The sequence below is a fragment of the Brachyhypopomus gauderio genome, chromosome 6, assembly GCF_052324685.1.
Source record: "Brachyhypopomus gauderio isolate BG-103 chromosome 6, BGAUD_0.2, whole genome shotgun sequence".
Lineage (NCBI taxonomy): Eukaryota > Metazoa > Chordata > Actinopteri > Gymnotiformes > Hypopomidae > Brachyhypopomus > Brachyhypopomus gauderio.
In genome coordinates this window covers 19936183-19957751 of record NC_135216.1, presented here as the reverse complement: position 1 = coordinate 19957751, position 21569 = coordinate 19936183, and the positions used below count along the sequence as shown (strand labels likewise).

The 21569-nt window shown below is 43.6% G+C and overlaps 1 protein-coding gene across 8 annotated transcripts; it reads left to right on the top strand.

The window, feature by feature from the left end:
- The first annotated feature begins 456 nt into the window (after positions 1–456).
- setdb1a (SET domain bifurcated histone lysine methyltransferase 1a) lies at positions 457–21564 on the top strand. Of its 8 annotated transcripts, none has more exons than XM_077009477.1 (22): positions 480–554; positions 2265–2475; positions 2642–2839; positions 3737–3927; positions 8312–8346; positions 8446–9298; positions 9432–9572; positions 9906–10110; positions 10652–10725; positions 10860–11050; positions 11310–11418; positions 12060–12339; positions 12505–12718; positions 16224–16588; positions 16739–16855; positions 17229–17398; positions 18307–18543; positions 18686–18898; positions 19067–19192; positions 19520–19728; positions 20922–21010; positions 21114–21564. In XM_077009477.1, exons 2-22 carry the CDS (start codon positions 2450–2452, stop codon positions 21229–21231), a joined length of 4161 nt encoding a protein of 1386 aa, XP_076865592.1. In that variant the 5' UTR covers positions 480–554; positions 2265–2449; the 3' UTR covers positions 21232–21564. The 8 variants fall into 8 exon arrangements, with proteins under 8 accessions (XP_076865598.1, XP_076865592.1, XP_076865599.1 ...); XM_077009484.1 differs by having other exon boundaries at positions 2265–2518; XM_077009479.1 differs by having other exon boundaries at positions 540–554; positions 2372–2475.
- The last annotated feature ends 5 nt before the right edge of the window (positions 21565–21569 follow it).

Genomic DNA, 21569 nt, shown 5'->3' with positions numbered 1-21569 from the left:
ACAAAATGTGAAACAGAAGTTCGGGTCACACAGGTGAGATGAGCTCCACGCTGTTATAGGCCTCACAGACAAGGTTTGCAGTCAGATTTTTCTTGCCCAGTCAACGAGCTGTCCCTAAAACGGATGCTTTTTTACATTACACAGTCATAGTAACATTAAAATTGAACTTAATTAATTTTTTAAAAGATGCAGTACCACCACAGATAACCAAAGCCCAGTTTTGGTCAGTTGGGTGGCTGTTTTGGGGTTCTTGTTTTAGGCATTTCGAACTTTTCAGTATTTCTATGAGCATGTTTAATTGACTCTTGGAGATCTGAAAACGGAATCCCACTTTCAAATGTATATTTGTTGTACATGAAACCTAAAGTGTCGAAAGTCGGTCTGTAGTTTGCATGTTCAAACAGATCTCAGAGGCGGTTATGGATTACCGACTGAAGTCATGCAGTCACGTGTTTGTTTTTTTTTTTGCGCCGTCCCTTCTCACTTCCGCCTGCTTCGTGTTGCGCGCGGGATGTGCATTGATGACGTAACAATCTACCGACTCCCTGTCGAAGGTACCGTTTTCTCGTTTACCGGCACCGTTAATACCGCTTCACCGTGTTTGTGATTATACTTTGTTTCAGGTTGATTTGCTCCTTGGTTTGGGTTCTGGTGCTCGGACTGGGAGGTAGCCCGCTGGGTGCTAATGTCTCTCGGGAGGCGGGCACAATGAGGTCCGTTTTCCGCCAACAGCAAAACGTGGGACTCGTTACCCGTGCAGCTAAATAACGGTTTTGATTCCCGTCGATATTGTGAACGCGAGCATAACAAACACCGCGATGGATTTACCGACCAGTGTTACGGGGCATTACACGTGATTACGGCGCAATGGCGCTTTAACCGCGGTAGCTGGCGGACTAGTTAACGAAACATTAACTTCCGTGATATTTACGGTACGACCGGACACTGACCAGCGAGGCTCCGTAGGGGCGGTATACGGGCCGTCGTGGCTCCGCTCGGTTATCACGGCGAGGAGAGTTGAACGACCGTTCGTGTAGAAATGTGAATATACAAACCTCGACTCACCTTAACAACAGTGGGAATGTTTTCCTACTGAACTAATTCCCTAGGCTGCTAGCTGCCCTGTTACTGTAGTTCACACGCAGCTGTTGATACTGTCTGTTCCTGCCAGAATATCCTCGAAGCGTTTGCAACACGCTCATTTTCTTACTCTATGAACATTAACGGTAATGGTGTGCAAGGACCTCATTACTGAAAGGTACCAATGACCCATGCAGTCCAGGTAAAAGGAGGGTCAGTAAACACGAGAGGTGTAGTGATCTTGAGGCAACGTTTATTGTGAGTATTTATAAGTATTGTTTCTTCCAACCACTATCAGTGATTTTTGGATATGTCATTCCAGCGTAGATACTGTTAATTAATTTTGTCATGCACCACTGCAGAAGTCCCTTGTCTCATGCAGGAAATCTCGCCGGTTAGCTGTTCGTTATGCAGGACTGCTTCATGTTTAGATTAGATCATATTAGATTAGATTATACTTTATTGTCATTGTCCACACGGCTGATTTGCTGAAGCAGAGGTACTTCAGTACCATCTTCAGGTTTCAGGCCCCTGTCACGGGACACTCATCTTTACCTTTATTGATTAGTACAGACTTTATTGATTGACCCAGACCTGCATAAGTGGATGTAAATGGATGGATGGATATTTATTGAAAAAGGAATTTTGAAGCAATTTGTAAATATTTTAAAAGGTACAAGACACCATTCACTTCCCTAGTTCATACAATTGATGTATGGAAATTAAGTTGCAAAATCAGCCTGTTTTGAAATCACTGTTTCTCTGATTTCATGATTTTCATTTCAGTGGTCATATAAAAATACTAGAGCTGTCGATTGATACATTAAAAAAAAATGAATTAATCACATAATTTGCTGTTTGCATGTTTCCTTCTTAAGACTGATGATTTTAGTAATATATATTTAAATGTAAAATAAAAGAATCATTATAAGACATGTACTTATTCATATGTATGTTTGATTGAATCTTTTTTCAACTTTTAACACAGTTCTCTTGTGAACTATTTGCTAGTTGAATTTCAGACAATGTCAACACCAACTGCAAATTTTAAATAACAAGAAAAGATTTTAAAAAGAGATTATTTTGGTACAGTGTTTTGTTTTGAGGTGATATGTCAAAGATGAATTACTTCTGTGATAATTAAATTCTGCTTTACAGACTATGCTAATTACTTTTGTTTTCAGGACTTTCCTAAAACTCCATTCTTGGCTGAATCCGAAATGCCGTACTTAAGCAGTAGGCACTAGATTTCTACGTTCTGCTCATCTGATAAAGCAGTGCGTTCTTTCAGCAGGCGACTGGGCATTTTTCATAACCTCGGACATACTACCTGTTATCTCATACTGCTTTGGCGTACTGAATAGGAGGGATGTACGGCATTTCGGACGGTCACAGGTCAGCTTTCCACAGGAACAAAACGCCCAGCTGTGTTAATCGCGTAAATTTTTTTTACACGTTAAATATTTAAAATTAATCGCTACTATTAACACGTTAATATTGACAGCACTAAAAAATACATGATGTCTTTTTGGAACATGTTTATGCATTGCCTCTGTGACAGTGCAGTGATGAAGATTGAAGAGGAGGAAGAGGACCTGGACATATCGGAGGAGCAGCTACGGCGCTGGGTGCACAGGAAGGTGGAGAAGGATGAGCGAGTGTCTCAGCGGCGGGCGCAGCTGGCGCAGGTGGAGGAGTGGGTGAAGCAGAAAGAGAGGGAGACCACCTACACCCGCCTGCTGTACAACAGCGCCTGCGAGTGAGTGCTGGCAGGTGTCAAGGCTGTCACTGCATGTGTTGTGTTTGGCAGCACAACTGATCCTAGGTCAGGATGCTTACTATGAGGACATTTATACATTTGGTCACAAAGCCAATACCCTCATAAGATCTGGTCTGGGAGCTTTCACTTGGTTGGATGTGGTTACGAAACTTAATGGTCTGGTGGTTATGAAAACTCTTTTGACCAGAGAGTCATGGGTTCGATTCCCAGGCCTGTGACCATGACTGAGGTGCCCTTGAGCAAGGCACCTAGTCCCAACTGCTCCCCGGGCGCCGGGCTAGGGTTGCCCACCACTCTGGGCATGTGTGCACCACAGTGCCCTAGTGATCACTAGTGTGTGTGTGTGTGTGTACACCACAGCACCCTTGTGGTCACTAGTATGTGTGTGTTATTACTGCCCAGATGGGGAAATGCAGAGTAATTATTTTGATTGGGGTGAAAATCGCAATTTACAAACATGGCAACTTATCTTTGTCTCTGTTCTGATAGGCCACATTGTTCTCAGTCTGAACATTGAAGTTTGGGTAAGGGGTGCTCACCCCAACATGGCAGCCTCATGTCTCAGATGGAAGGCTTAGCACTGGGAGAAATATAAGACTATCTATTAGTTATTATTATTTAATTATTTTTATTATTTGTTTGTAGTGAGTGGATTACATGTTTGTAGTGAGTGGAAGGGGACACTTCTTGGCGTATTCTTCCACCTTTTGCCACCCCATGTCTGAAATGCTGGACGCACTAGTGTCATCTAAGGATCTTGTACTGTAAGGCTGTTAATGCTGAACACTGGCACTGCACTGTAAAGAGTTACGTTGGCTATGATGGGTTATTTTAGCCATGATGAGTTACGCAGTGACACCTCCTATTTTGCATCAGGTCAGTCTTGGAATGCGAGTCTGTGATGAAGGGACTGTATGGAATGCTCGGATTAGAGTATCGAGACACCGACTCGGAGGAAGACGAAGGGGCCAAGTCAGCAAAGAACATCATTCAGATTGCAGATGAAGAACATGATGTAGAGGTTGGGAGTGATGGGGATGATGATTATGTGGTCATCGATCTCGGTGGTAAGAGATACTTTTTTTTTTTTGCCTCATGTTACAATAACAGTTTTGCAGCATGTTACAAGTCGTTAATTATGTATTTATTGGTTCACATTTAGTACTATACATATACTTAATAACCCAGCCACTAGGGTGCACACACCAGTGTATTTTAGTGCCAGTCCCAAGCCCGGATAAATGGGGAGGGTTGCGTCAGGAAGGGCATCTGGTGTAAAAACTGTGCCAAATCAAATCATGCGGATCAAAAATAGCAATTCCATACCGGATTCCATACAGGAGGTGGAGAGGGGGAAGAGGGTTCTGAAGCTGAAGGAGAGGAGGCAGAGCAGGAAGGTGGAGGTTACAGTTGGTATGTTGAATGTGGGCTCTATGACAGGTAAAGGGAGAGAGTTAGCTGATGCGATGGAGAGGGGGAAGATAGATATACTGGGTGTACAGGAGACCAAGTGGAAGGGGAGCAAGGCCAGGAGCATTGGTGGTAGCTTCAAACTCTTCTATCATGGTGTAGACAGGAAGAGAAATGGAGTATGGGTAATACTGAAGGATGAGTTTAGTAAGAGTGTAGAGGTACAGAGAGTAAGTGACAGGGTGATCTGTGTAAAGTTAGAGATTGATGGGGTGATGATGAATGTCATCAGTGCTTATGCTCCTCAGGTAGGTTGTGATATGGAGGAGAAAGAAGAATTCTGGAGAGAGTTGGATGAAGTTGTTTTGCAGGTTTCTAAAGAAGAGAGAGTGGTTATTGGAGCAGATTTAAATGGACATGTTGGTGGAGGGAACAGTGGTGATGAGGAGGTGTTGGGTAGATATGGTGTTAAAGAAAAGAATACGGAAGGACAAATAGATTTTGCTAAAAGGATAAAGATGGCTGTAGTTACCACTTACTTTAAGAAAAAGGAAGAGCACAGGGTAACATATAAGAGTGGGGGAAGATGCACACAGGTCGACTATATCCTCTGTAGGAGACGAAACCTGAAAGAGGTTAGTGATTGTAAGGTGTTACCAGGGGAGAGTGTAGCTAAACATCATAGGATGGTGATATGTAGGATGGTTTTGGAGGTGAAGAAGAGGAAGAGTGAGAGCGAAACCTAAGATCAGGTGGTGGAAGTTAAAGGATGAGGACTGTGGTGTAAAATTCAGGGATGAGTTCAGGTACTGGATAAAGGTGGTGGTGTTCTGGATACCTGGGATGAGACTTCAAATGCAGTGATGTGGCTATAAGGTACTTGGTGTGACCTCAGGACAGAGGAAGATAGACAAGGAGTCGTGGTGGTGGAATGAGGAGTTCAGGAAAGTTTGAGAGGAAAGCGGTTGGCTAAAAAGAATTGGGATTTTCAGCGAGATGAAGAAAGTAGTGCTGGGCGGTATGACCAAAATTCTATATCACTGTATTTCGGTTTCACTGTATTCGACGGTTTTTTCCCCCCCATGCATGATGTGTTAACTGCATTGATTACAAAAATAATTAATGCAGTATAGAGTGATTAAGAGTACCCTATTCCACTGTTAGAAAAATGTCTCCATCTAAGTATTACATGTAATACAGATTTGCATGGCCCCACATGATCAGTTTTCTAATGGTAGCACTAAAGTAGTGAATGAATCATATAGCATGACAGTTGCAGTAAAAATGCAAAACCTTTTATTTAAAACATTTTTCAGACAGCATCAAAACTGTAGGTTTATATAACTTATGTGAACCAGCTACATGTAATATAAATTGCACACCAGGTTGTTAATAACAAATAATACATAAAGTAGACAGGGCTGTTTGTCAGTGGTTGTACTGAAAAGTTCCAAATATATTACATTTAATTAAATAACATAATATTTAAACAAATAAATAATAACAGTGGTCGAATACTGGGGAGATTGTACCATCTCTTTTAATGTGATAAAAAGCAAATTATTTCGAATCATTTCGACCATATGTGTATTTGTATAAATATGTAACTTAATTAAGCTGAAGGTGCTGGAAAATATTGAAAATGGACTTTGAAAGTGCCGTACAAGTGCTTGAATTCCACCTTGTAAAGGTGTATGAACCCAGCAAACATAACTTAGTGCAAAATACAGCGCCGAAGAGCGGCACACGCGAAGTACATCGGAGCCACCGCGATTGCATCATTTTTGCATCATCACCATCGTGCCATTCATGACCCATCAAGTATAAGCAGCTTTATGGGTGCTGCAGTAGAAAAATTCTTATGATAACAAAAACACCGGTTTTCGGTGCGAACCGGTATACCGCCCAGCACTAGAAGAAAGTAGACAGAGGTACAAGGAGATGTGTCGTAAGGCAAAGAGAGCAGTGGCAGAAGCTAAAGAGAAGGCATATAGCAAACTGTATGAGAAGTTGAACACTAAGGAAGGGGAAAAGGATCTGCACAGATTGGCCAGACAGAGAAACCGTGATGGGCAGGATGTGCAGCAGGTTAGGATGATAAAGGATAAAGATGGAAATGTGCTGTCTGGTGAGGAGAGTGTCTTGGGAAGGTGGAAGGAGTATTTTGAGGAACTGATGAATCAAGAAAATGAAAGGGAAAGAAGGTTAGAAGAGGTAGAGATTGTGAATCAGGAAGTGCCTCAGGTGAGCAAGGAGGAAGTAAGGGCTGCAATTCAGTGAATGAAGTGTGGTAAGGCAGTTGGACCAGATGATATTCCAGTGGAGGCATGGAAATGTTTGGGAGAGACAGCAGTGGAGTTTTTGACTGGGTTATTTAACAGAATCTTGGAAGGTCAGAAGATGCCTGAGGAGTGGAGACTAAGCATAATGGTGCCGATTTTCAAGAATAAGGGCGACGTTCAGAGCTGTAGTAATTACAGGGGAATAAAGATTTTTCAGTCACACCCTGAAAATCTGGGAAAGAGTAGTGGAAGCTAGGCTTAGAGGAGAGGTAGAGATCTGTGAGCAGCAGTATGGTTTCATGCCAGCTAAGTGCACCACAGATGCTATGTTTGTTTTAAGAATGTTAATGGAGAAGTATAGGGAAGGTCAGAAGGAGTTACATTGTGTGTTTGTTGACTTAAGCCTGGTTTATACTTGACGCGGCGCCAGGGTCCGCGCGGCGAAAATGATGTAATCGCTGTGGCTCCACCCGTGCGCGAGGGCCTTGCGCGCTGTCGATTCGCGAGGTTGTGCACCTCTCGAATTTTGTAACTTCGCTTGCGCCGCGCCTCAGCGCAATGAACAAAGTCATGTTTGCTGGGTTCATACACCTTTACAAGGTGGAATTAAAGCACTTGTACGTCACTTTCAAGGTCCAGTTCAATATTTCCCAGCACGATAAACTTAAATAAGTTAAATATTTATACATATATTCAAAATGATTCGAAATAATTCGCTTTTAATCACATTATTTAATGGTGGTTTATTTTCAAAACACCCAATCTTAACGTCTTCACGTTATCTTTCACGTCCTGGAATTACAAGAGGCTCGTATTTGTTAACGTAATACAAGAGAACTGTTCATTCAGACAGATATTTGTTGTGAAACGAAGTAGTTATAATTTCAAGCATTTTCAAGTACTTTAGCCTAAATTCCAGCACTTTCAAACCTGAAACACAAAGCAACATTAAAATTCATCAGGTAAATGTTCATTCCCCTGTTTTTGAGGGGTGTTTCTTTATACTACCACATATTGTTTCTGAGAACATTGCACGCGGAAAGTATAAACGCTTCCACCGTTCGCGCGAGGTGGGCGGAGTCACGCGCTACGGTCACTCGCGAAAGTATAAACCAGGCTTTAGAGAAAGCTTGTGATAGAGTACCGAGACAGGAGAGGTATATTGGTAGGAGGGTCTTGAGGATGGAACTTCCAGGCAAGAGGAGGAGAGGTAGACCTAAGAGGAGGTTTATGGATGCAGTGGTAGAGGATATGAGACTGGCTGGTGTGTCAGTGGAGGACACTCAGGACAGGGCCAGAAGGAGGAGTTTGATCCGCTGTGGCGACCCCTAAACGGTAATTGCCGAAAGAAGAAGAAGACTATACATATACTTAATACTTTATTTCACTGGTCCAGAATATTTATCAATTATCAATTAATATTTATCATTGTAGATATATATCTGATTTTGATGTTTTTGCTTACTTATGTTTTTTTATATTCGTTATTCATTCAGATCACCAAATCATCTGAAAATTTTTAGATTTTGAAATAAAATGAAATAATTTTCAAAACGTATTTTCAGTAGTCACTGATAGCATGTCACTGACCAGCAGCACTGCAGTCGTGTACCACCAGGGGGGCACAGACCTCCGGTCTCATAGCTCCTGCTATAAGAGGATGTAGCTATATGAATGGATGGAAACAATGTGTGTAATTTCTTAAAATATGTACCTCACTCTTTCTGTCTGATGACTTTCTCCCCATTAAACATTTTAGCTACTGTACCAGAATCATTGGAGGATAATCAAAAGGTGAGAAGATGTAATTTGGAACTTTGTCACAAAAAATCACAAATGGTTCTGCTAAAACCTCTTAGTCCGTGCCACTTGCTCTGTTCTCCATTTCCTCAGGTTGAGGAGCAGTCTTCTGTAGAGGTCATAGATTCTAGAGTCATCAAACCTGAGCCCATCCCGTCATCCATCATGCCTCCAAACACAACTTCCACACCCTATAAAAACATTGCTGAATTCTTCAGGCAGTTCGCCAATGGGTCACACATGAATATGGAACCGAGCCCTTCTACAAGCAACATGGAACCTAGCCCTAATAGTCCAGAACCATCTATTGATCCTTCAGAAATCAAGAGTAGAGAATCCCCTGTACCCATTAGCAGTGTGCCCTCAGCCGATGATCTGCCTGCCTCAACACTCCAAGAAGACACCTCTCCCCATCCTCCTGCTGATCCTTCTACAGATGAGACGATGGAGACTCCTCCACTCCCCACAGCTGGAGCAGCCATGGGCGGAGTGGAGCCTTTCGCTTCTTCAGCCAATGAAACATCTGCTGGTGCAGAGCAGGATTCCTCTACCAAATGTCCACTGTCTGCACCATCAACGCATGTCTCAAGATCCTCAGGAGAGGTCTTAAGCAACGCCACAATTTCTTCTGGTGTCAAAAGCTCTAATACACAGATGGGCAAAACCTCATACACTGAAAAGGCAAATAATAAGCCAAACACCTCAAATAATAAGCCAAACACCTCAAATAATAATCCAAATCTTGGCAAACATCCTTCAACCTCAGCAACGAGCAGCACCCCAGAGTCTTCAAACACCACACAGAAAACATCACACACTGAGATGGGTAAGAGTAAAGCTGTGAGCTCCATCACAGCAGTCAAAACTAAAGAATCCACCTCCAGTTCTTCAGCCAGCTCTCAGTGTGCTGGGACACGGACAGCCAAGACCTCCCAATCAGGTGCAGGTATGTTGACATCTGTTATATCTCCACACTGGAGGTCTGATGTGATCTCTATTGGTTTTGTGCTCTGCGTTTATGTCTTCTCTTTGTTTTGAGATAACATCTTGTCGTTCTTCTCCACCATTGCTTGTTTTAGCCTCTCAGCCCTCATCCGTCTCGTCTGGTGTGCCGATCCGTGTTCAGCAGAATGTCGAGTTAAAGGTTGACATGAACATTCTTGGAAAGCGCAGGACTCAAACATGGCATCAGGGAACAATTGTAGAGATCAGATCGACAGGTAAAAACCTCTTTGGAAGAGCAAAAATTAAAGCCAACAACACTCAAGAAGAGCTGAAAACTAAACAAATGGGTTCTGACCCACACGTCTTCACCAGTAAAAATCAGAGTTTACTTTAACACTCATTGAAGGCATATGTCAGCATATAGAACATTACCATAGAACATTACAGTAGCATCAAGGTACACTGAAAGACTCAAAATATAAATCCCCTACTTGTTCCATGTAGTTTATCTCATTGCTGAGTGGTGCATTAAATGTTTGAATGAGTCAGTGATGCGTTGAATGAGTCAGTGAAGAACCATTGTTGTTTTTCTGTTTTCCTCCTGGTAGATTCTGGGCAGAGGTACAAGGTCCAATTTAAGGATGGTAAAGGGAAGAGTGTGTTATCTGGTCATCATCTGGCCTGCGTTGGCTCACCCACGCTGAAGGATCTGTTTGTGGGTTGTCGAGTTGTGGCCTGCTATAAAGAGGAAAACCAGTCTTGGCTTCATGCTGCTGTAGTAACAGAGATGCCAGATCGCAGGAACCGTATGAGGTGTGTGTGTTTGTGTTTGTGTGTGTGTGTGTGTGTGTGTGTGTGTGTGTGTGTTCTATATGTTCACTTATGCTTTTTGAATTCTGACTTTTCACAGCCTTACATGAAATGAAATGAAAAATGAAATGTGCTATATTTTGTCAATTGTGATTTTTACACCCCAATCGAAATTTGTCCTCCGCTTTTAACCCATCTGTGCAGTCAGAACACACACACTAGTAATTACTAGGGGGCTGTGGATCACACGTGCCCAGAGCGGTGGGCAGCCCTAGCCTGGCGCCCGGGGAGCAGTTGGGGTTAGGTGCCTTGCTCAAGGGCACCTCAGTCATGGCCTGTCTGGGAATCGAACCCACGACCCTCCGGTCACAAGACCAGTTCCCTAACCGCCAGGCCATGACTGCCCACATGGAGGATGTTTCAAGTTTGTAAGGCTGTACGAAGGTTCATTGTCTCATTTGTATGATTTCTATGTGTCTGTGCTATTTACCATTACAGTTTCATTGGAGCTGGTTCCTCTGATCAATGTGTTTGGTGTTTTTAGGTTCCTGGTGTTTTTTGATGATGGCCGTCCAGCCTACGTAGCACTGCCTGATCTTCATCTGGTCTGCACACCCCGTAAGCAGATGAGTGCACTTGCATACGGACTCCCTCTTTTTTTCTAATTCTAATCCACCTGTTCCCCATGAACTCAGTCACACACTAATCTGACTGTAATCTGACTGTATTGAGTGTGCTCTGTCCTCCCACAGTGCAGAACATGTGTGAAGACATAGAGGATGAGGCGTGCCGTTCGCAGGTGGAGGAATATTTACGCGCCTATCCCAACCCCATCTTTGTGGTGGTGCAGGTAGGGCAGGAGAGCAAGGCAGAACGTGATGGCAAGATGGAGTCCTGCACCATCAACCAGGTGGATGGCAGCTTGATCCAGGTCTGCTACAAGGTGGGAGCACCTCCATCACCTGGGCTGGGTACTGATGGAGATGTACTGTGTGCCTTTTAGATGGAGTTATACTGGTTGGCTTTTGGATGGAGTTTATTGGTTGGTTTTTAGACCATTTATCAGATACTCTTGTATCTTCACTGCTTCAGTGTTATGGTAAATATACCTGTGTGTGTGTGTGTGTGTGTGTGTGTGTGTGTGTGTGTGTGTGTGTGTGTGTGTGTGTGTGTGTGTGTGTGTGTGTGATGTCTCGTTTCAGAAAGATGAGGAAAAGGAGTGGTTCTATAAGGGTTCTAATAGGCTGGAGCACATACAAAGAATTAAGAAGAAAATGGCTGAGAAGAAAAAGGAACAGTCTTCACACCAAGGTGAGTGAGTGAAGAGAGACCTAAGTAACACGTCTGTGAGTGAAAGGCCTAATTAACACGTCTGTGTGTGTGAATGAGTGAAGGGCCTAATTAACGTGTGAGTGAAGGGCCTATTTAACACGTCTGTGAGTGAGTGAAGGGCCTAATTAACATGTGTGAGTGAGTGAAGGGCCTAATTAACATGTGTGAATGAGTGAAGGGCCTATTTAACACGTCTGTGAGTGAGTGAAGGGCCTAATTAACATGTCTGTGTGTGAGTGAGTGAAGGGCCTAATTAACATGTCTGTGTGTGAGTGAGTGAAGGGCCTAATTAACATGTCTGTGAGTGAGTGAGTGAGTGAAGGGCCTAATTAACACGGCTGTGTGTGAGTGAAGGGCCTAATTAACATGTGTGAATGAGTGAAGGGCCTAATTAACATGTCTGTGTGTGAGTGAGTGAAGGGCCTAATTAACATGTCTGTGAGTGAGTGAGTGAGTGAGTGAGTGAGTGAGTGAGTGAAGGGCCTAATTAACACGGCTGTGTGTGAGTGAGTGAAGGGCCTAATTAACACATCTGTGAGTGAGTGAGTGAGTGAGTGAAGGGCCTAATTAACATGCTCCTTTACATTTCTTCTCTTTCATTCACCTTGTCCATCATTCAGGTCGATTTATTCAGAGGAACAACAGTCTACCAACTACTGTAGCCACTAAGGCTACGACATCAACCACGCTCACTACAACTACCGTTGACCTAAAAACATCTGCTGCTTCTCAGAGTGATGCCTCCACTCTTATAGCCAAGGCACCCATACCCATATCACAGCCCAAAGTCACACTCCACCGAATTAATTTACCTAACCTGCCGTCTGTTGCCCCAAAGACGAGCGTACACATGGCGAGCGTAAACACAGACCCTACAGTCACCAGTTCGCCTAAAACAGGGTAGGTTTGCATGTTTTGGTTTCACTGTGTCATGTGTACAAGTTAGAGTTGGCTGGAAGGTTCTCAGCTTCAAGAGATACGTGTGTAAACAAGGAAACACCACCGAAACTGGGGACAGCCGACAGTCAGAAGGAAAAGTAAAGATGTTGGTCCTGTCTGTGTTAGAACTAAACGTCCGGCCCCTGAAGAGGACGGCCGGAGCGGGTGGACCCCGGCGCTGGAGGCCCGGCTGAAGTACGTGCCTCACCGCTGCTGCCCAGCCTGTCTGGACCAGACGAGGCCCGATTGGAAGGCCGAGCACCGCGGCAAGAATCCGCTGCTGATCCCCCTGCTCTACGGCTTCCGCCGCATGACCGCTAGAATGCGCCTGGAGGGCAAGGTTAGTGATTACTGTGCCCACGCAATACCCATGAGAACTCCAATAAGATGTGTCTGTCTGTGTCTGTCTGTCTGTGTCTGTCTTACAGCCCCTCTGTTGCTTAGAGAAAAGTGTTTGTGCTGGATTGTACTGCGGTACAGGGGAAGCCCATCTGTGTTTTAGCTAAGACAGCAGGCAACTGTGATCTTACGACAGCTGTGCGCTCACTCTCCTTCTGTTGTGTCTGAAAGCCACAGCAGATATTGCTTTTCCTGAGAAAATGACTTTCAGCTTACCTCCAGCCTCACGTTACCTCCAGCCTCACGTTACCTCCAGCCTCACGTTACCTCCAGCCTCACGTTACCTCCAGCTTCACGTTACCTCCAGCCTCACGTTACCTCCAGCCTCACGTTACCTCCAGCTTCATGCTGTTAACCTGCATGCCGTAACAATTACAATATCAATTTCAGTAAAGTGTTTGCTTTTGTCACAGGCAAATAACAAAAAAAAAACTTCACCATGGTCTACTTCCAACTCTAAGTACCTGTCTCCTTTACTTGGTGATTGAGACCTTCCCAGTCACCTTTGAGGACATCAGGAGTGTTTGTGGCCTAATGAAAATGGTGTTGTCTAAGACTCCCTGGTGTTGTCTAATGGGCAATGACCTTTCCAAGGTGATAGACATCGGGACGTAATAAGCTTTTCTTGTGTGAAGCACTTTGAATTGCCAGTGCGTATGAAAGGTGCTGTATTAACTTGCCTTGCCTTTAAGACTCCTCGATGTTGTCTAAGATTCCTTGGTGCTGTTTGGAGTCTATGAGCAAGTGTTGGGCTAGTCTCCTGTCATTCCAGTATTTTGTAGTCCTGACCAAGTGGGGTTCATGGATTGAGTTTGTTGAGTATTATGGAGTGTGAGCATGTTTTACATGACGTCATACCTGGCTTGCCTCTGTCCACCGAGGCTTTTGAGTAATTCAGAGAGCTGCTGGAGGAGAAGATGTACTCGAGGCCCAGGCTATCTTCATTATTAAACATTGTGCGGAGAGCTGACAACCCTCACCAAACTGGAAGAGACATCCAACACATCTGCTCTCATCATCCATAGTCGACTAGAAGACTTCCAGATGGTGCCGGCCTATGGTCACCCTGCAGGTTGTTAAGGCCTGGTGTCCTGGGACAAGAGAACAACTGTGAAAGCTGAATGAGGAGGATACCTCCAACCTCAGTTTCTCCTACCCTCAGTAGCTCCAACCGTCCGCTCTTCTGGCAAGTCATTACTGTTCTGCAAAGCAGGTTGTGACGGTGAGGAATCTCTGCTTGGAGCTATTTTGGTGTTTCATCTACCTAAGGTGGCTGGTCTAAGAAAACATTCAGGACCATTTTCAAGCTCTACCTATCCTGCTGTCCTGCTTGGAATGGCATGGCTACATTCACATGAGCAAGGGCAATGCTACAGAGGTCAGTCCAATGGAGTCGTGTTTTTTAAGGGAAATGTATGTTCTGCTAGCAGACTACATGAAACTTGGAATCGGAATGTACAAAATGTACAGCTGCATTGGTGAAGTCAATGAGGTAGAAGACTCAGGTGAAACACGTGAGTGTGCAAGTAATCAGTTAAGCAGACCAATCAAACGAGACATCCTTGGGAAAAGGTTTGAGCCACACTGATTAACAGGGAGAGGAAATCAACCAAGTCGTGCCAAAGCATAAAGCGCACAGATTAACAATGCAGAAAGGAAAGGAGACACCAGAGGGTTTGCAACAAGATCATCTACACAAGATTTCAGCTCCATCCATCCACTGTAAGACAATTTATAATTGGCGGGCGCTCGGGGACAGTTGCTAGATGGAAGCCTCTACTCTCAGGAAAGAACAAAGTTGCCTCTTTAAATTTTGCCAGAGAGACAAACCAGAGGCTTTTTGGATGTCCTTTGTCTGGACAGATGAGTCCAAAACTTTATTATTTGGCCACAATCACAGACGCCATGATTGGAGAAAAGTCAACACTGCATATAAAGATAAGAACCTCCTCCCAACAGAGAAGTATGATCGTGGAGATGTGAAGATCTGGTCCTGCTTTTCTGCCTCCAGACCTGGACGACTCCATATTATCAAACATCCAACAATTCCCAGATCTGTCAACAAATCCTTGACCAGAATATCAGTCAGGGAGTTGAAGCTGGTACAGAAATGGATTATGCAACAAGACAACAACCCAAAACATTTCAGCAAAACTACCAAAGAATGGCTTAACAGAAAGATGTACAGTCCAGATTGGCCAAGGAGTGTGTAAAATAAACAAAAGCAGAGACACTTGTGGTTCCAGGTTGTTTGGTTGAAGTGATGTACTACGAGTTCACATAGTTTAGCAGGTTGCAGATTTTGAGTTTTTGGAGAGAGAAATTACTGTTGAATAAATATGTGGAATGTCTGGGGTTAGGGATTAGGGGTTATGGTTAGTGGCCTGTGTGTCCCTGATGTGAATGTCTGGGGTTAGGGATTAGGGTTAGGGGCCTGTGTGTCTCTAATGTGGAAGATCTGCTTTAAAATAGAGATTTGGATGTTTATTTCACAAGATTATTTTAATGAAAGCAATGGCCATGTTTGGGTGGTTCACAAATCTTCAAGCAACACTGTACAAACAGCACTGTCATATCTCTATATATATTATTGTCATATCTCTAGATCATGGGTCACCAACGTGGTGCCCGCGGGCACCATGTCGCCCGCAAAGATGTCATGAGTCGCCCGCGGGCCAGTTCTAAAAATAGCTCACTATAGTGCCACGCACCAATGAGCTGCATCATTTTTTTTTTTTTGCTACTATTAGAGATTGTCCACGGTTTATTAATTATTAGATTATGTGTATTAATCTGGTAGCCCTCCACAATAATTGGTATCCGAGAAGTAGCTCCCAGTTTCAAAAAGGCTGGTGACCCCTGCTCTAGATATTATACTGTTAATATAAGGTACACTGCAGTTACATACCTGCAGTCTTGTTCAGATTTGTGTGAGAGTGAGTGAATGTTTGTGTGTCAGTGTCGATGTGTGTCACCACCATCACTGATTTAGATTCTGTTTTTGTTCATTGACTTAGCATTTTGTTAAGTAACGTGTCTATAAACACCTCTATTAAATATTTCTGAATGCTTTCTTACTTTGCAGCACTTGTACCAGCCTTCCTGACACTTTTACACAGTCCTGTATGTCACTGTCCTATATGTCACTGTCCTATATGTCACTGTAAGTTAGGATTACAGTTTTTGGATTCTTGGTGGCTCAAAAAAAACTGTTTTGACTAAAGATTTTTCTAAAGATTTTTTGACTAAAGATCTCGTGTAATGTAATACATGTTTAACCCATTTATTCAAAACAGTTTTGCTCAAACCCACCACTTGTATCACTGATTGGTTGTACTTTAGAAATGATATGTACCACACTGCACAATTCAGTGTATTACAAATATGATATTACAAATGATATTACAAATCCTCATATAATCATAATCCTCCTGACCTTTCTCCAGGTGAAATTCCACGTGTTCTACCGCTCTCCTTGCGGACGGAGCATGGGCAATATGGAAAAGGTGCAGGACTTCCTGTTTGAGACACGTTGTGACTTCTTGTTCCTGGAGATGTTCTGCTTGGACCCTTACGTGCTGGTGAGGCGGGCTGTGGTTCCTTCCTCCATGATGCTCCGTCCTCACCTCATCCTGCCGGACATCTCCGAGGGAAAGGAGGTCATACCAGTGCCCTGTGTGAATGAGGTGGACTCCACACCACCTCCCGTTGTGACCTACACCAGACACAGGACACCTGGCCCCGGTGTCTTCATCAACACCAGTCCTGACTTCTTGATGGGTTGTGACTGCGTAGACGGATGCCGAGACAGGTCTGCTTGAACGCCACGTGCCAGTTTGTCTATCCTCCGATTGCTAGTGTGTGCTGACGTGTGTGCTTCTGAGTTGATGTTCTTGTAAATTAGCGTGTGTCCAGATGTAGTGTGGTTCTCCCATTGGTCATGGAGATGCATGTGACGCAGGTCAAAGTGCTCCTGTCACCAGCTGACCATAGAGGCCACGTCGCTATTCGTGGGCGGCCCTGTGGATGCCAGTGCTGGATACATGCACAAACGGCTGTCCAGAGACCTTCCGACTGGGTGAGGGCCACCTGCTCGCCTCTCTGTGCATGTGCTTGGGTTCTCCTCCTCATGTTCAGGGTGTATGGGTAGTGTCGTCTGGAAGCACTCCTGTGTGTGTGTGTGTGTGTGTGTGTGTGTGTGTGTGTGTGTGCTGGGTGTACAAGTGTAACCCTGTGTGTGTGTGCTGGGTGTACAAGTGTAACCCTGTGTGTGTGTGTGCTGGGTGTACAAGTGTAACCCTGTGTGTGTGTGTGCAGGGTGTACGAGTGTAACGCTGTGCGTGTGTGTGCAGGGTTTACGGGTGTAACCCTCTGTGTGTGTGTGTGTGTGTGTGTGTGTGTGTGTGTGTGTGTGTGTGTGTGTGTGTGTGTGTGTGTGTGTGTGTGCGCAGGGTGTACGAGTGTAACCCGCTGTGCCGCTGTGACCCGTGGATGTGCAGTAACCGGCTAGTTCAACATGGTCTGCAGTTGCGTCTGGAGGTCTTCATGACTCAGCACAAGGGCTGGGGCGTGCGCTGTGTGGACGATCTCTCCAAGGGCACATTCGTCTGCCTATTCACAGGTGCGATGGGCCTTAATTCATTAGTAAGCTAAAATTAGTGAATTAATTATGTAATTTAATACAGATATATAAATCATGATTATAGTTCATGCTTTATTACACTGCATTATAAGAACAAGTCACACCTTTTACTAAAGCAGTATTCTTATTAAACTGATGTCGGTAGCACAGACGCTGTGAGAGGTGAGTGCAAAAAACAGAGTGTTATGTGTGTATATAATCAATCAGTAGTGAAGCATGACCATTAAACCTGGGCCCGCACCTAAAATTGAGACGACAGTACAGCTATAGAAACGCAATAAACAATAATATCTGTACTAGATAACTTCTTAAGCAAAATAAGGTTCCAAACTAAATAAGGTTCACAGCTCCGTGTTCCTCGGAAGCAGAATATGTAAACAACGCGCACGAGGGCATCAAAGGAATGAATCGAAACTAGCTAGCGGTGGTACGCTAACGACAGCTAGCGTCGCCACAGCGGGCGGAAATTATACAGTTAAGCCCTCCCACTAAGAGGGAAGATATGATTGGTCAATTTTGCTGTCATTTGAAACTGGTATTGCACTGAATTATAACTGCCAGGCCCTCTGTAAATGAACAGCGGGCATCACAGTCCTGATAGAGGGAGACACAGGCTCACAGGCTTCCACTTAACCCCTCACCTTCAAACACAGATTGAATAGACACGGTTGAATAATTTATTTGCTTATATTTTTGTAATTGTTTGGATGTCGATTGTCAAACTAAGTAGATAAAATAAAATTGGATAAATCATATTATATATATTTATGTTTTAAGAATATTTTTAGGCCCTCTGAGAGGGTGTAGAGGGCCCTGACGGTTCCCCACTGAGATATATATACACCTACGCCTTAAGGATTAAAGACTTACATGTTTGTTCTCCACAGGTAAAATAGTCACTGATGAGATGGTGAACACTGAGAGCGCCTTGACTGGCAATGAGTTCCTGGCTAACCTGGACTTCATTGAGGGAGTAGAGAAACTGAAGGATGGTTATGAAGACCAGGCCTACTGCTCCGACAGAGAGGGAGATGGAGATAAGAAGACTCGTGTGACCATGACAACAGGAGCACTAAAGAAATATGCTGTGTTCAGAAGGGACTCTGATTCTAGCAGCGGTGAAGGTAGTGTGTGAGTGTGTGTGTGTGTGTGTGTGTGTGTGTGTGTGTGTGTGAGAAGATTGAGAGTATGTCTCTGTGAGAGAGAGTCTGAGTGTGCCATGGTAGAGATAACTGAAACACATCTGGTTCGTCCATATTTTCTTAGAAAAGGAAAAAAGTACTGAGCTGAAGGCAGATGATGTCTGCGCTGCTCCTCTGAGTAAAGCAGACGCAGGAGATGAAGACCTTTATTCTGATTATGATGACACGGATGACGAAGACTATAAGATGGTTTCAGATGACGATGTGGATTATAAAAACTTTAATGTGGATTATCGGAAGAGTTACCACACACGCAGAACCACAAAGGTCTTGGATGGTAAGAATTTACCACTTGTTTACCACTGATGTATTGGCCCAGGCTTTTCTAGCCATTTCAAATGGCACATTTTCTATATATGACCTAAAATAATTTAATACCGGCAACAAACATGGGCTAAATAACTTATTTTGTAACATGGGATTATTTTGTGTCTTCATACTTTAGCAGGTTTTGAGGATGTACTAACAAAGACCAATCAATCCATTTCCAATTCTCCAAAACCAATACCTAAAATCCCAGAAGACCAAACAGAGGTGACTTCATCGATGGCCAAACAGATGAGAGCAAAGGGTGCATTGCTGTTTTATTGTCTTCATACAGTCCCTGACATAAGTTCTGTCGCTTATCCATGTTAAGGAAACAAAAGTTTATAACCTGACTTTAAATTCATCGATTGGTTTTAGAAATGACTCGTATGAAAGCTGAAACCCTCCCAAATGAGATATAATTTACGAAAATTAATTTGCTTCACTGCAGAAATATTGATCCTTTAATGAACACAGAAAGGTCAGATTTTGGCAAGGGACTGTAGGGTTACAACTCACGTTACAGAGCATGTTACAGCACACATAAGAGCGTCTGTTTGAATTTGCTCTCCCTCAACTTGCCTTCCCTAAGGCCCAGGTCATGGTACGCTGGGGTTTGCCAAGAAGTCCACACGTCCTTTTGCCATCAAGTCCATCCACAGGAAGGTGAAGCCAGAAGTGGTGTCCAACCAGCAGGAAAATAGTGTGCGTGTCGGCAGCACTCGGAGCCTGTTCAGTGGAGAGAAGACCTGCTATCTCATCGACGCCAAGCAGGAGGGCAATATAGCGCGCTACATTAATGTGAGCAACATGGAGGAACTGGGGACAGTAAGATGTCTGTTGAAAAGGACGAAGCTGAATTTCATGCTGGGTTGGGGGCTCACTGCTGGATTGAGGGAGGTGATTGAGGGCGGAGCAGAGGGAGGTGATTGAGGGCGGAGCGAGCAGAGGGTCATAGATAACAAAATCCACCATGCCAGCATAGCCAGAAATGTGATTATAGGGATATATTATAGGGAAATATGTGTGCTAAAACTGTAATTTTTGTGTGTGCCCAAGTATTTAGCCATAAACAAACAAGTGTATGGTGCGTCACTGGCAGCAATGTGTCCCAAGTGTCGATGGTGTTAATTGGAAATTTTTTTTTTTTTAGCAACTTTCATATTAATATAAAAAAAGTATAATCTGAGTATTAATTTGTAAATCACATTTAAAACCAAAGTGCTGGATTCAGCAGATCCATCGCACTACCAGTATTTGAAATGTATCAATGTCTAAATAAAAACACACACCGTCAGCTGGAACTACAGAGTTCAAAAAGCAAACCAGAAAAAAAGGGTTTTCAATCGAGTGAGTGTCTGTCAACTTTGAGCTTTAGCTGAGACCTTGTATCAGTGAAGAACAGCTAACCAGAACATCTTGGAGAACCGGGAGTAGGTTTGGTTCAGATGAAAGTAATCAATTATTGTAGGATTACTGTTAATTAACTAAGCAATTATTGACTCATGTATGTCTGAATTTCATTTTTAGTATAATTAGTGTTTGCTGCCGTTTCTTTAACCTCTGGCTACCCACAACATCTAAAAACCACTGACTTCAGAATACTGTTGCATTTGGGTGCACCAGTGGTCCATAAATGAACCCCAACAAATTTGCAAAACAAAATTCACAATCTTGTGTAAGAGTGTCTTGCAGAATACTCAATGAGCATTATTGGAACCTACATGGAACCTCTTTAAAACCTACATATGATGGATCAGATAAAAAATATTGCAAGCAGATTTTCCAACTAAATTCGAATCTGAAAATTACTGCAGTTTGTGTTAAAAGGTTTTTGGATGCATCAGTAAAATCCTAATATGGTGAATGAACCAGTTCATGAAAACATTATGAATGTTGAATCTGTAAAATAGCACGTTATGAGTGATAAAATGTGACCTCTGCTTTTTCTTCGCTCACTCTTTGTCTCCCTCTCTGCCTGTCTCTCTCCACAGCATAGCTGCAGTCCCAATCTACTTGTTCAGAACGTGTTTGTGGACACACATGATCTTCGCTTCCCCTGGGTCGCGTTCTTCACCAGCAAGTGAGGGCCCTGTTTCACGCAGTTTTCTCACACTCACACATGAGACATTTCTGAAGAGGTTCCCTTATGAATCCACTCACACTGATGCCTCTTCCTCCTGCAGGCGTATCAGGGCTGGCACAGAGCTGACGTGGGACTACAGCTACGAGGTCGGCAGTGTGGATGGGAAGGTGTTGCTGTGTTGCTGTGGCTCTGATGAGTGCACGGGGAGGCTACTCTGAAGACCTGTTTGAGCAGAGCACCATCAATAAATCTCAAAATGGAGTATTCTGTTATCACACCAGCAGACTGCTAAACCAATGCTGCTGGGGATTTGAATGGTGCATTAAGGTTTCTGATGTGTGCATCTTGTGTACTGCAGATACTTTATAGACTTGTTTTGTGCAAGTACTATCTGATGTGTAGCCTACTCAGTGCTTTGAACTAAGGAGCACATAGGAAGTAGCTCATTAGAATTTTATCATATTTTGATCACAAATTGGTAGGACATTCAAATTTGTTCTTTGTTCATCCTAATATGCTGTTTGGTAATAAAACTATGTACGTTTTCATAACACAT

Coding starts and splice junctions, on each gene's coding strand:
- setdb1a (XM_077009476.1), top strand. CDS start 1,265: ATGACCCATGCAGTCCAGGTAAAAGGAGGGTCAGTAAACACGAGAGGT. Junction 8,347..8,445: donor CATTGGAGGATAATCAAAAG/GTGAGAAGATGT, acceptor CCATTTCCTCAG/GTTGAGGAGCAGTCTTCTGT. Junction 21,011..21,113: donor GTCGCGTTCTTCACCAGCAA/GTGAGGGCCCTG, acceptor TTCCTCCTGCAG/GCGTATCAGGGCTGGCACAG.